The 11,877-nt window shown below is 35.1% G+C and overlaps 1 protein-coding gene across 1 annotated transcript; it reads right to left on the bottom strand.

The window, feature by feature from the left end:
- Positions 1 to 2,589: 2,589 nt before the first annotated feature.
- mRpS17 (mitochondrial ribosomal protein S17) lies at positions 2,590 to 4,595 on the bottom strand. The gene is made up of 2 exons (XM_089638656.1): positions 4,378 to 4,595; positions 2,590 to 3,009 (listed from the first exon to the last, which is right to left on the bottom strand). The coding sequence occupies exons 1-2, from the start codon at positions 4,537 to 4,539 to the stop codon at positions 2,650 to 2,652; spliced, it is 522 nt and encodes a 173-aa protein (XP_089494782.1). The 5' UTR covers positions 4,540 to 4,595; the 3' UTR covers positions 2,590 to 2,649.
- Between the last annotated feature and the right edge of the window lie 7,282 nt (positions 4,596 to 11,877).

Below are 11,877 nucleotides of genomic sequence, written 5' to 3'. Positions count from 1 at the left end.
ACAATTATTATGCACACTGTTTTATTTTTAATCCTAAACCCCCATTGTAAAATTTATCCAGGTAAACTGTGATAAACACAAGTTAACCGGTGTGTGCGGCTCTCGCATAAACACATTGGCGGCTATCCCCGTATGCGAATGTCGCATATGTGGTTCAAGAAGTTTCACTAAATCACATTATGTTGTGTCAAAATATGCCGCAAGATATTTTGAAATAATATATATAATGAGAGTAAGAAAAATAATAATGCATAGATAGGCACAAAAAATGCAGAATTTAAGTGAAAAAAGATAAACACAAAAATGTGTGTAAGCAGTCGTTTATGGAGGATATTTGGACATCTATCGTCTCCTGTCGGGCCATCAGGGCGGACTCTATCCATGGCAGTGATGATTGTGTTACTTGATTGGCGTAATCTGCGCCATAAGCTTCCCATGTGATGGCGGAGAAGCGCTCTAAGAGAGTGTACTCGTCCCTCCAGGAACATTTCCGTGGCGCTGCAGTATCTCGGTAGGCAGAATAGTTGGCGATAAGAATTATTGTAAGTGACTTTTAGTTTATGCCATTGGGATGCAGTGTAATCTACCCACAGTTCTGACGTGTACAGCGAAGTGCAGAATGCATTGACTAGTATCTTTTTCACGTTTGTACTGCAAAAGTGAAAATGCCTTGCCTCTTTATTACCTGCTCTAACGGATATCGCTCTTTTTTGCCTTTCCATATCCTCGTTGTCTTTCAGGTCGTCTGTGATAATATGACGCTATGACTAACTAAATAGATTGTGTTGGAAAGCCCAGCATGATAAAGGTCAATAAAAATGAGTTAATGACGATCATGATTATTTTTTAAGCCAACCTGGTTATCAATTATACTAATCAGTTAATTTTAAGCCCTGAAATTTTTTTTTTATTAGTGTCACCCTAAAAAAACAAATCACCCTATCAAAGCTCTCGCAAATATAATTACATTCATTAAACATGGTTGATACTATCACTAATTACAGACAAACGCAACATTGATGACATAATGGATAATATGCATCACTAATAGTTTTCATTTCTGCATAGCATATCGGTAAGATCATGGACATGGTCAAATTGATATACCAGCCAACCAAAAAGAGGAACAATTCCTTTCTCTGATTTGTTAATAAGTGAATCTGACAGTATACAGGCAATTCGTATTGTAAAGTCACTATTCAGTCCTCGAAAATAAAATCTGCTTATAAATTACTAGTCCTTTTTACGGCATGCAAATAGCTGGCTGTGAAAAAAAACTTGACTACACTTCTGCAAACTAAACAATGCGCGACCATGTCAGCTACCGTGCCATTTCGATTCCACGTGACTTCCGCACTACCCTCCGCCTACACGAAATCAGCCGTACGCCTGCCACTTTACAGTATTTTGTATTATGTTTTATAGCTCGACGAGCGGAAATCTTTGTGTGACGAGTTACATAATGTTATAAAGACAACCAGTCCTAGTGAAATATGAATGGGTGATATTTAAATTGAAGTAGCTCATAGGCTCATACTATATTTTGGATTTATGGTTAATTTTTCCTCTATTTTTAGGAGAGGCACAGCCTGCCCTGCCTCATTGTACGAACCACCACTGCAAGTAAAATAATTTATGGTATAATTGCACCTCCCTTGCAAGTGGAATATGCTCTCAGTATCGCCCCGATGAGAATTTGAAACATTGCTGAAGATAATATACATATATTTATAGCTGTAGCTGTGCTTAGCGACCAGATATGAATAGCCAGGCGATTTCCGACCTTCCTCTCCCCATGATGAATATATCAAATAATATCTATCCAGTTCTGAAGAAATTACAATCCTTTCCCCCTCCTCTCCCGATCACCATTACTTCGTTTTTAATTCCTCGCTGCCAAAAAGCCACAAGCGTGGATGTAAAAAGCGAATTTTGCTTTAAAGGGCTTGATGAAAACGAAAGTTAAAAAAAAATTGTAACTAATATGAGTTTTGCTGGGGAGGGCAAAAGGAATATTAACATACTTCAAGCGGGTGAAAATAGGGTCCCATTCGAGAAAATGGATTTTGCTTTAAACTGCTATAAATTATTTTTTTTTTACATATCCACCGCACCCCAAATATAAACGTACTGTCTGAAATTAAAGCCATATATATCTTTGATGGGCGGACATAACAGTATAACTGCATTTTTGACCATTTATATGAGAAAATGTGTCTTGTGTATGCTGGCATCAATGGTATTAACGGTATAGATACACCAGTACTCAAAACATAAATAAACAACCATTTGTGCCTATTAAACTAACTTAAAATACTTGAGATAATTGGATTCATAATAATGTTTTTTTGCTCTCCTGAAAAGTTACACTTTTGCAGTTATACTCTTATGTCCGCCCATCAAAGATATATGATATACTTATCATTTTGAGAATTCCTTACGTAAGGTTTATATACATATATTCAATACATACATATTATATTTTTAGAAAGTAGAGAAAAGTCAATGTTTATCCTAGAACTCACAACCTCAAAATTTTACACAGTACACGTCAGTTAGTTGAGTATAATTTAAAAAAAAACAATAGGAAATGATTACAAACTATTTAATTAACTACAGAAATAAACAAGAAAAATGATAAGACATTAACTAGACAGCGTAAGGATCATTTTCAGGGAATTCATGGTATTTCATATAAGTTTCTTTATTGGTGAAGTCCTTGACTCCTTCCTGCCAGCCTCTGGGGGGAGCCTTGTCGTAGTCAAAGGTAGAATCGACCTTGCCGTACATCTCAACATCTCTGGCTATTTCATCTCGGTACTTGCCCACCACCACCTTCTTGCCCGTGATGGGGTCTGTGATATCACCAAATCGATGTACTATTTCCAGGACCTTGTGCGTTATCAGTTTGGTGACTTTCTCGGTGAGCTCTTGTATCAAAACAATATCTCCGGCTTTGCAAGTTTTTTCCGGGTCAGTCACGTAAAAGTATTCATCCTCGCGGAAGTACTAAAAATACAAAAATAATGCTAATAAGTTTCATATTGTGGAAATTCAATGATAGTTTCGTTAACATTGCAGGTTTCTTTCGATAAAAGTGTAATTTTGGTAAACGTACAGAAAATAGGGACACGCTAAATGCTACGTATAAACAGGACAAAACGCCAAGCCGCGAATTACGGAAAAGGAACAAAGCAACAGTAAGCGGCCTTTCGCGCAGTTTTATTTTAAAAACCTTTTGCACCAGCTAGACAATAATGAGAAGTATTTAAGTTTCCAGAAATGGAAAATAATGCAATTTAGTAGCCATTTCATTTTATAATAGATAATTTGATTTCTTTTCTTTATTCCATCTTTTGACATAACATTAAAATTGTTTTTTTTTAAATTTATTATTTAATGAAACCCAAACTAAAAACCTATTTAAGGATCAAAGGTTCATATTTTGGATTCAACGAGAGAAGAAGAAAACTAAACTTAAAACATTGACATCAATAACAATGGCCGCTAAGCGAACAATTGATTTTAATTTTAACGAAATAACTATTGAAATGCTTTATTTTCTATTTCTGGAAACTGAAATACGTCTCATTATTATCTATTTTTTTCTTAAGTGCGTATCAAGCATTGAGTTATATATACATAGAGTAGTTCCTTGCAATATCAGTGTGAAATGTTGTCCCCGTGCGGGAAGTAGGAAGGGGCATGTGGCGGCTGTCGCTTGATTCCTTCCGACCGCGAACAAACTCAACGAACAAGCCGAAGGTGACCGGCGGCCGCCGAATACTCCATGAGTTTTTAACATTAATAAGTAAATTTACACGACTACTGATTATGGTAAAGCCCTACCGATGAAAGGTTATATCATTGCTTTCCCTATATTTTCCAGTATGATTTGTACAATATCTCAGCGTGCATGTCGGCATTTTGAAGTTATCGCCGGAGACCTGTGCCCGGCGAGAGCTTGTAACCGACTGATGCCCGATATACCTCACATCAAACAATGATCTAATATGCGTGGCCCATACTTCAAACGCCAAAGCTGACTCTATCTATATATATACCTCATTGGTTTCAAGTGGGTCCCTATTTTCCGTACATTTCTGAGGAAAATAATTTTCGTCAGGACCTGTCATCTTTAGGAATGCATTTAAGGGAAGGAAAAGGTATGAGAAGTGGGTAGGAATCTGGAGGTCAGTGTGTATAGGAGTGATACTCTCACTGCGGTCCAATGCGATGGGTAATAAAGTGAAAACTCAAAAAAATAAATGATTCGTTAAATGGAAGAAACATTTGAGTACACAACAGTGTGGAAACGGCGTAAAAGCTAAAAAAGAGGACTTGTTTGAGGTTATGAACGTCAAAACTTAATATTACCATGGTCAACATCGTATCCATTTTCAACTGTTTTACCCTTATTTTAGAGGCATTTTGTTTGACACAGGGCACACATTGTCCAATTAACATAAAGTTCGGTCTTGATGGAATTCCGAAATAAGGCAAAGCGTTTTTAGCGGCAGATCTTAACTTTGCAGCCATTTTTCCGTATTTTCGTAAAATGAAATGATCGTCGAAAAAGTACTGTCAAAAAAAGGGTTGCCAATGCACATAAATAAACAACCCAATGCAGTCAATTCACATGTTCTAAAATACCCGATATGGTGAGTGATTTATTTATGATAGCGGTTCAAATTCCCCACGCGTTCCTTTACCTCCAAAATAAAGCAAAATTTTATTGAAATTATCCAGTCATATTCGGATTTTTTCTTTCGTTCATGCTTTAAAAATATAAATTCTGTTAAAAATTTGCTGCGAAGTAAAATTAAATTATAGTATATTCTCACAAGTGTTATTGTTAATATTATTTTTCATTACCATTATTTTATTACCAGTAAGGGATTACAAATGCTTGGATTTATTCTCAGAATCGCTAAAGACTTTAATAACATAAAAACTATATAATTACTATACACGTCTCTGGTTAGAAGTCAGGTTGAATACAATTCAACAATTTGGTGTCCTCATTTCAACTCTCATTGTTTACAAATTGAAAAAATTCATAATAAATTTTTACTTTTTAATTTGAAAATTGGTTTTCCTATTACTGAAATCAATTATGTCAATTTACGCAGTAAACTTAACTTATCGAAATTATCTGAAAGGCGAAAAATATTTGATCTCCTTTTATTATATAAAATTGTTCATTCAAGGTTGGACTGCCCTGACCAATAATATCTTTGGCCCTGACTAATATCTTTGAATAATATATTATTACTCTAAGGCCCTGACACTATAAATTTGCTATCTTTACATATACCTCCAAAATATACTAGACGGAATATTTTATTCTACAACAATAACTTCGCTACGAATTCTGTGTTAGAAAGAATACATAGGTTGGGCAATGAACTAAGTGATGTCGCTGACATATTTAATTTAAACTTCAATACATTTAAAGCCAAATTAGTCCACCACTTTTTAAATATAAATAATGTATGAGAAATCATTATATTTTTGATTTCGATTTTCTATTGTTTGTTTTATACTGCTGTTAAAAATTAAATTTGTAATTGTTATTTAATTAAAAGCCCAATAGGGCGTCAATAAATAAATAAATAAATATGATCGGATGGTCAAGAAATGTCTAGAATTCCCGCATTTTCCACACAAATCGGTTCTCCCTACAAAATACCCAATTCTTGAAAAATCTTAAAAATTACCCCCATTGTTGCAATTCGTGGGGAATTGGCAACCATAAATAAACCACTCTCTAGATCAGGGGTAAGGAACCTGCGGCCGGCGAGGCTTTTTGGTGCGGTCCGCGAGCACTTTCGGTGCGGCCTGCTCACTACAAAAAATACTATAAAAACGTGAGAATGGTTTTCTTTCACGGTATTTCAGATAGATTTTAAGACATTATTACAAAACCCAGAGAAATAAAATAATAATAGTTCATTATGTACCACTTTGCATACTCATCAGTTCAAAAGTTAGTCATACAAGATGGCTGCCAGGCAAATTCCCATGGACCTAATTTTAGGTTCATATCCGAAGCGGACTGCTCTCGGCATAAATAAACCACTCACCATAAAAATGTCTCTGGATTCAGAATGTGTCGGCACCTGCCATTTGACATGTTTACTAAAGTTTCAACTAGCAACGGACAGATAATCCGATTTTTTTACAATATGACAGAGGCGTCGCCAGCTTCCTAGCTAGAGGGAGGGACAGCGGTCAAAATAAACTAGAAATATTTACATACAAGCTGACATGTACACGGCATTGCTCAGGGTTATGAACAGGAGCCCAACAAAGATCAGAAAAACAACAAAGCACTTTTTTCTATACTTTTATTGAATGGATATTGGCCTATTGTTTTCCACTCATTGACGCGAATCACCTTTCGTCTTTCCACATTAGCTGGAGCGGTACATTGAGTAGGACATACGAAGCTTCAAAATTATATTTGAAACGTAGATTATGGAGTGTAAAATAAGTAAACATTGTAAAATGCGAGACACATAAAAGTGGTATTAAGCGATGGAGATATTGCACAGTGAACAAAAATTTGAATTTATTTATAGATTCATTTATATATAGAATATATTTTGAAAGAAATAAAATAATGAGGAAGGGTACGGAATACTAGGAAAAAGCGGGTATCCGTAATAGTAGTAACTAGTTAGTATTGGGAGTCACATGCTTTGTTGATCATGAATGGTGACCTTTTGAAGGTTTCCCTCATGCAGGATACTGCCGTTCCGCACCCATACGTATATATAACCGTTGCCTTTTCCAGGGGCACGTGTCTTTGCAAATAATATTTTATTTTTCAATGTCAGGTGTTCATTGACGTAGAAATTGGTGCTAGGAGCAGCAAGTCCTAGATCAGCGATTCTTAACCTCGGGTCGCGACCCAAATTTGGGTCGCGAGAGGTTTTGGGTTGGGTCGCGGAAATCGCGTATTGATATCCCGATCGATGTCACTAAACTAGTATAGTCACAATTATTACTACTCTCAGAACAAGGACATCTATTGTTCACAATCGCGACATGTTAGTTCTGTTTTAATGGGCGGAAGGGCGCGGGGCGCAAAGCGAGGAGTGCGCGCCATCGCCACCGCTCGGCTCACGCAGTCGGCATCGCTCGGTTCGGCTCGGTCACCACCCGCGCCGCCCGCCGCACCGCGCTGGTCGGTCGGTCTCGTCTCATCTCGGTCAGTTTGCTAGCGAGTTTGTTTACGATTGCACGCTCGTTCTCATACTGTTTTACGTGAATAACGTTTATACTTGACTACAATACACTCTTTGTTGACAACTACAAAGTGCTACAAAATTGTGATAATCAATTGTGGAAGATTAAAAGTGCAACTCGCGATTGCTGTTATCGAAAGAAGGTAAAATATTTTTTTCCAATAAATGACATTGTTAGCCTACAATTCGCCGATGAACGAATAGAATAGTATATTTCTATAATTTGTCGTTTTGTTTCAGTAAGTCTTTCGAATTGTGGACAGTCATGGCGAAACGGATGTTAACATACAAGCAAGAATTTTTAGCCTTAGGATTTATTGAAATAAAAGATCGCTCTGGTGTGCCACGTCCACAATGCGTGGTTTGTACGCAACTTCTTTCAAATGAATCGCTAAAAATAAACAAATTGAAGAGACATCTCGAAAAAGTCCATCCAACGTACGCAAATAAACCGCTTGCTTTTTGGAAAGAAAAAGAAACACAAACAAAGCGCATGAGACTTGATGCACCATCAAGTTCAGCAACAGTTTCGTTAGAAAAAACTACCTACGCTTCTTTCGAAGTAGCTTTAAAAGTAGCTCAATGTAAAAAACCCCATAGTATTGCTGAGCAGTTGATTAAACCAGCTGCAATAGCCATGGCAAGAACTGTCTGTGGAGATGAAATTGCGAAGAAGCTGGAAATGGTGCCAATTTCAAACGATACTGTGAAAAAGAGAATAGATTTAATGTCATGCAAGGTGATGCACTTTTAAAAGAGAGATTTGCCAGAACGAGTCTCACAAAATTTTGGGCACAATTATCTGGGAAGCCTGTTCTGAGCAATGAAGCTGAAAAAGCCCTGCTACCTTTCCCAACTACTTATTTATGTGAAGCAGGATTTTCATGCCTTGCTGTTATGAAGAATAAGTACAGGAATAGGTTGGATCCTCAGCATGACATGCGGTGTGCACTTTCTATAAACATAACTCCACGTATACATGATCTTTGTTCAAAAATACAACACCAGGGTAGTCACTGATTATTTTGCTGTAAATTTTTTAACTGTTTTAATGCTGGTCTGATTTTAATACAGAACATTTAAATAAATTTGTTTATTTCTAATTTTACCGATACATCGTATAAATTTTATAGTATAAAATTACATAACCTGTCAATGGAAAAAAAATAAAAAATTAGATTAGGGTCGCGTACTTCAAATATATTCGTACCTTGGGTCGCCAGCCAAAAAGGTTAAGAACCACTGTCCTAGATGATCAGCCGTAAGACCGCAGCGAGTGATGACATCATTGCGGAGACGCTTTGTCGAGAGCTGGACAACTGTTGAATATTACCCCTTCGTAATGTTAAATTTTACTATGGGTCTGTAAAACAATGGATGAATAAATTTTATTATATTATAAACTCTTTTTGTTATCCTATTTTGAGAGGGACCTTACCCGCTTGAAAAAAAAATGTCAAAGGGAAGCAAATAAAATAACTTTTATTGGTCGTTATAATTTATTGACCTAAAACAAAATAAAATATATTTTACAATAACAAAATACATTGCATAAATCACATCAAACAATACTGAAGAAGGGAAACACAATAAAAACATAATCATTACAAAAACAGTCCACTTTATTAAATGCATAAACTATCAGTTGGATAGCCCTGATATATTTTCGTCAATCTCATATTGTTGTCCGGAGAGAATTATTAATTTTGTACATTCTTTTATTATCATTAGATGAATTTAGTAAATGAAACGAGATTTGTCAGTTAATAAAAATATAACGATGATGTGTAATGGAAGATAATACAATATACACGGTGTCCGGAAACTCGTAGTACAAGCGGGAAACTGGAGAATCTACACCACATGGGGAACCCAAAAAAACATAAAGTTTTTTGATTTGAGCATTTTCAAAAAAAAAAAAAAACCAAAAAAAAATATTTTTCGGCTATTTTAGGGTTAAAGTTTTTTCTGGTGTTTAGGGTTGAATAACAGATGTTTTAACCCTGCAGAGCAGAAATATTTTATGATAACACCGGGTTAAATGAAGGGTGATTTCAAAATAATGCTTCAAATCCGAGTTTCTTCATTTGTTTTACTTTCAAATAGTTTTAATTAGTTGGGTACTTTGATCTTCAGTAATAATTTATAAGAATTTGATTAAAAAAAAAAAAAAAAAAAAAAAAAAAAATCAACTTCAAACTCGATTTACTCGATAACGAAAGCTCAAATAAAAAAAAATATACTACAAAATCGACTCCAAATGTGATGTAGATTCACCAGTTTCCCGCTTGTACTACGAGTTTCCGGACACCCTGTATAATAATACATGGTTCATGGACATACAATAATATGTTTCTCAGTTATCATTCAAATTGTTAACGAGAAAAGCAAACATGTCGACGCAGTGTTAAATTAATTTTAAATGTGTAATTTAACTAATGTTACACACTCGAAAAATAAACAGCACACAATTTTAACTCTTTGCACGCGGCCGTATTAACTGTTGTTACGGCAAAAAGTCTATACTCACACGCGGCTGTATCAACAGTTGATACGGCAACTTTGACGGCCGATATTCCCGCTCTCTTTCGTCATAAATGTATTTCTTGCTCACTTGGACATTTGTAGAACTATCACGATGCTGACATCTACAAGAATTTCTCAAAAATAAAATTGTATTTCATAAAAAAAGATCGATAACCAAGTGCGCCTCTTCGCGCCTTTTAGTCCTTTAGTTTACATTTTTGTCAACGGATGGCGTTAGTACTAGTTTGTCATTCACAACTTTTCATAACTAAGAATGATAAGTGATCATGGTGTCCCACTTGTGTCTATAAACACAGTGGCCTAAGTACACACACACCGAGAGTGGTTTATTTATGACGCCGAGTGAATGGCGGGACCACATTCAAAAGATACGGTACGTCTTTGTATGAAATTTTATGTTTTTGTTTTTATAAACATATAAGAGTGTTGACACACGAGGATTTGTTTTCATATTGTGGAGAATAATCTGTTCTCTCTATATAGTCCAATAAATCATGCCAGAATGCTATAATTTGACATTTAATTGCATACATAGGTATTTGAAAATATGTACCGCGTACGGGTATAGATAAAACGGAGCAAATTAACGCGTTCAAAAGGTTAATATGCAAACACAAAGATGTGAAACTAAAATTTTCTACATATTATTTTTATAAATAATTTATCGATCATAAAATACGATTTTTTGCTCACGCCATCTTGACAGAAAACAATTTAACAATAATTTATTGCAAGGTAATATAACAAGCAACCATCTTTATTATTATTTATTCATTTAATACTACTTACTATATTTGTGTCCCGAGACTTTCACATAACTCATTTGAAATAGCAGTACGGGTTTTAACCACTCGAGTGATGGATGTTCGGTTTTCGATTTAATTAATATCATTCCTTAAAATATGAATATGTAAACAAACAAGAACTGCTTAGTGTGGTTTAAAGCCAATGACTCCACCTAAATTTCAACATTTTTAGGGTATATAAATTTGGCACATTATGGCAAGCGATCACTCAAGAAGTTTTTGCAAACTTTCCATAATATGCCAAAAAACGTCAAAAAAAGTTCCAGATAGTGCACTTACCATTTTTCTAAAAATTTATCTCTCAAATAGAGACAGAAGTTCTAACATCTGTGATTCATTAAGAATCGTTGCTTTACGAGGTTATTTTTATTTTTTAAAGCATGAAGTGATTTTTCACAAAAATGGCAATATGTTGCATGTACTAAATGTTTGTATAGCGCCATTTTTTTCTATCCCATTACTATAACAATAATAATTTTATTTTTTGTAAAATGGTATCTGTTAAGGCGATGCACTACGTCGTGTAATATTTTAAATCGAGCCGCTATCAATAACACCCCTTACGTAGATGGCGATAAGGTTTAAATTCCCGCTTAACACCATCCGCCTGTTTTGATTTATGCAAGAAAAAAACATGGCCAAAAAGTGCCTTTTATTTTATTTTGTGGATTTTCAGGCATAAATATTTAATTTTTTTCTGATCATTTTATAAATAACTTAATTTACCACATTATACAATAAAATCATAACCGAAAATGGGTTCGTAAGTAGGAAATTTTGAATTTTAAAGCAGTTTTCGTAGGCCTTATACATAATTTTTTCTGGGCTTATAAAAAGACTTATCTAAAAAATACTCGATTATTTCAAAGGCCAAGATGTATTCTACCCGCAGTATTTAATTAAAGCATCTGAAACATTTCTAGGCGACCAAATTTTCAGACCAAAAACACATGATTTTGCATTACTACGTAGTGCATCGCCTTAAGTAGGTGATAATAATGCCTTGAAAAGTAGCTACTTCACTAAGTCCAGGTGCACACAGGCAACTTTAGTTTAGTTGCAGGCAACAGTGGCGTCACTGCATCAAAATCTATTATGGTAAATGGTATGTGAGCACACACAAAGCGACGCACACTAGGGAGGGGAGATATAAATTTTTTTTTATGAATTTGAAATAATCGCCAACTGTTGCCGCAATTAAAAAACACACGCCTGGAATAAATTGAATTTTAATTAACAAATTTTCCTTATTTAGATAATTTTTTACAATA

This window comes from Hesperophylax consimilis, chromosome 13, assembly GCF_061612785.1.
Source record: "Hesperophylax consimilis isolate HC1 chromosome 13, BYU_Hcon_1.0, whole genome shotgun sequence".
NCBI lineage: Eukaryota > Metazoa > Arthropoda > Insecta > Trichoptera > Limnephilidae > Hesperophylax > Hesperophylax consimilis.
The sequence above is the reverse complement of the archived record's forward strand: the minus strand, read 5'-3'. Positions and strand labels throughout refer to the sequence as shown.

Bases quoted from the DNA above. Each gene is read 5' to 3' on its own strand.
- mRpS17 (XM_089638656.1), bottom strand. From the start codon at position 4,539: ATGGCTGCAAAGTTAAGATCTGCCGCTAAAAACGCTTTGCCTTATTTC. The intron at 3,010-4,377 runs GTAATATTAAGT...TTGTATTTTTAG, and splicing joins TGGATACGATGTTGACCATG to TACTTCCGCGAGGATGAATA.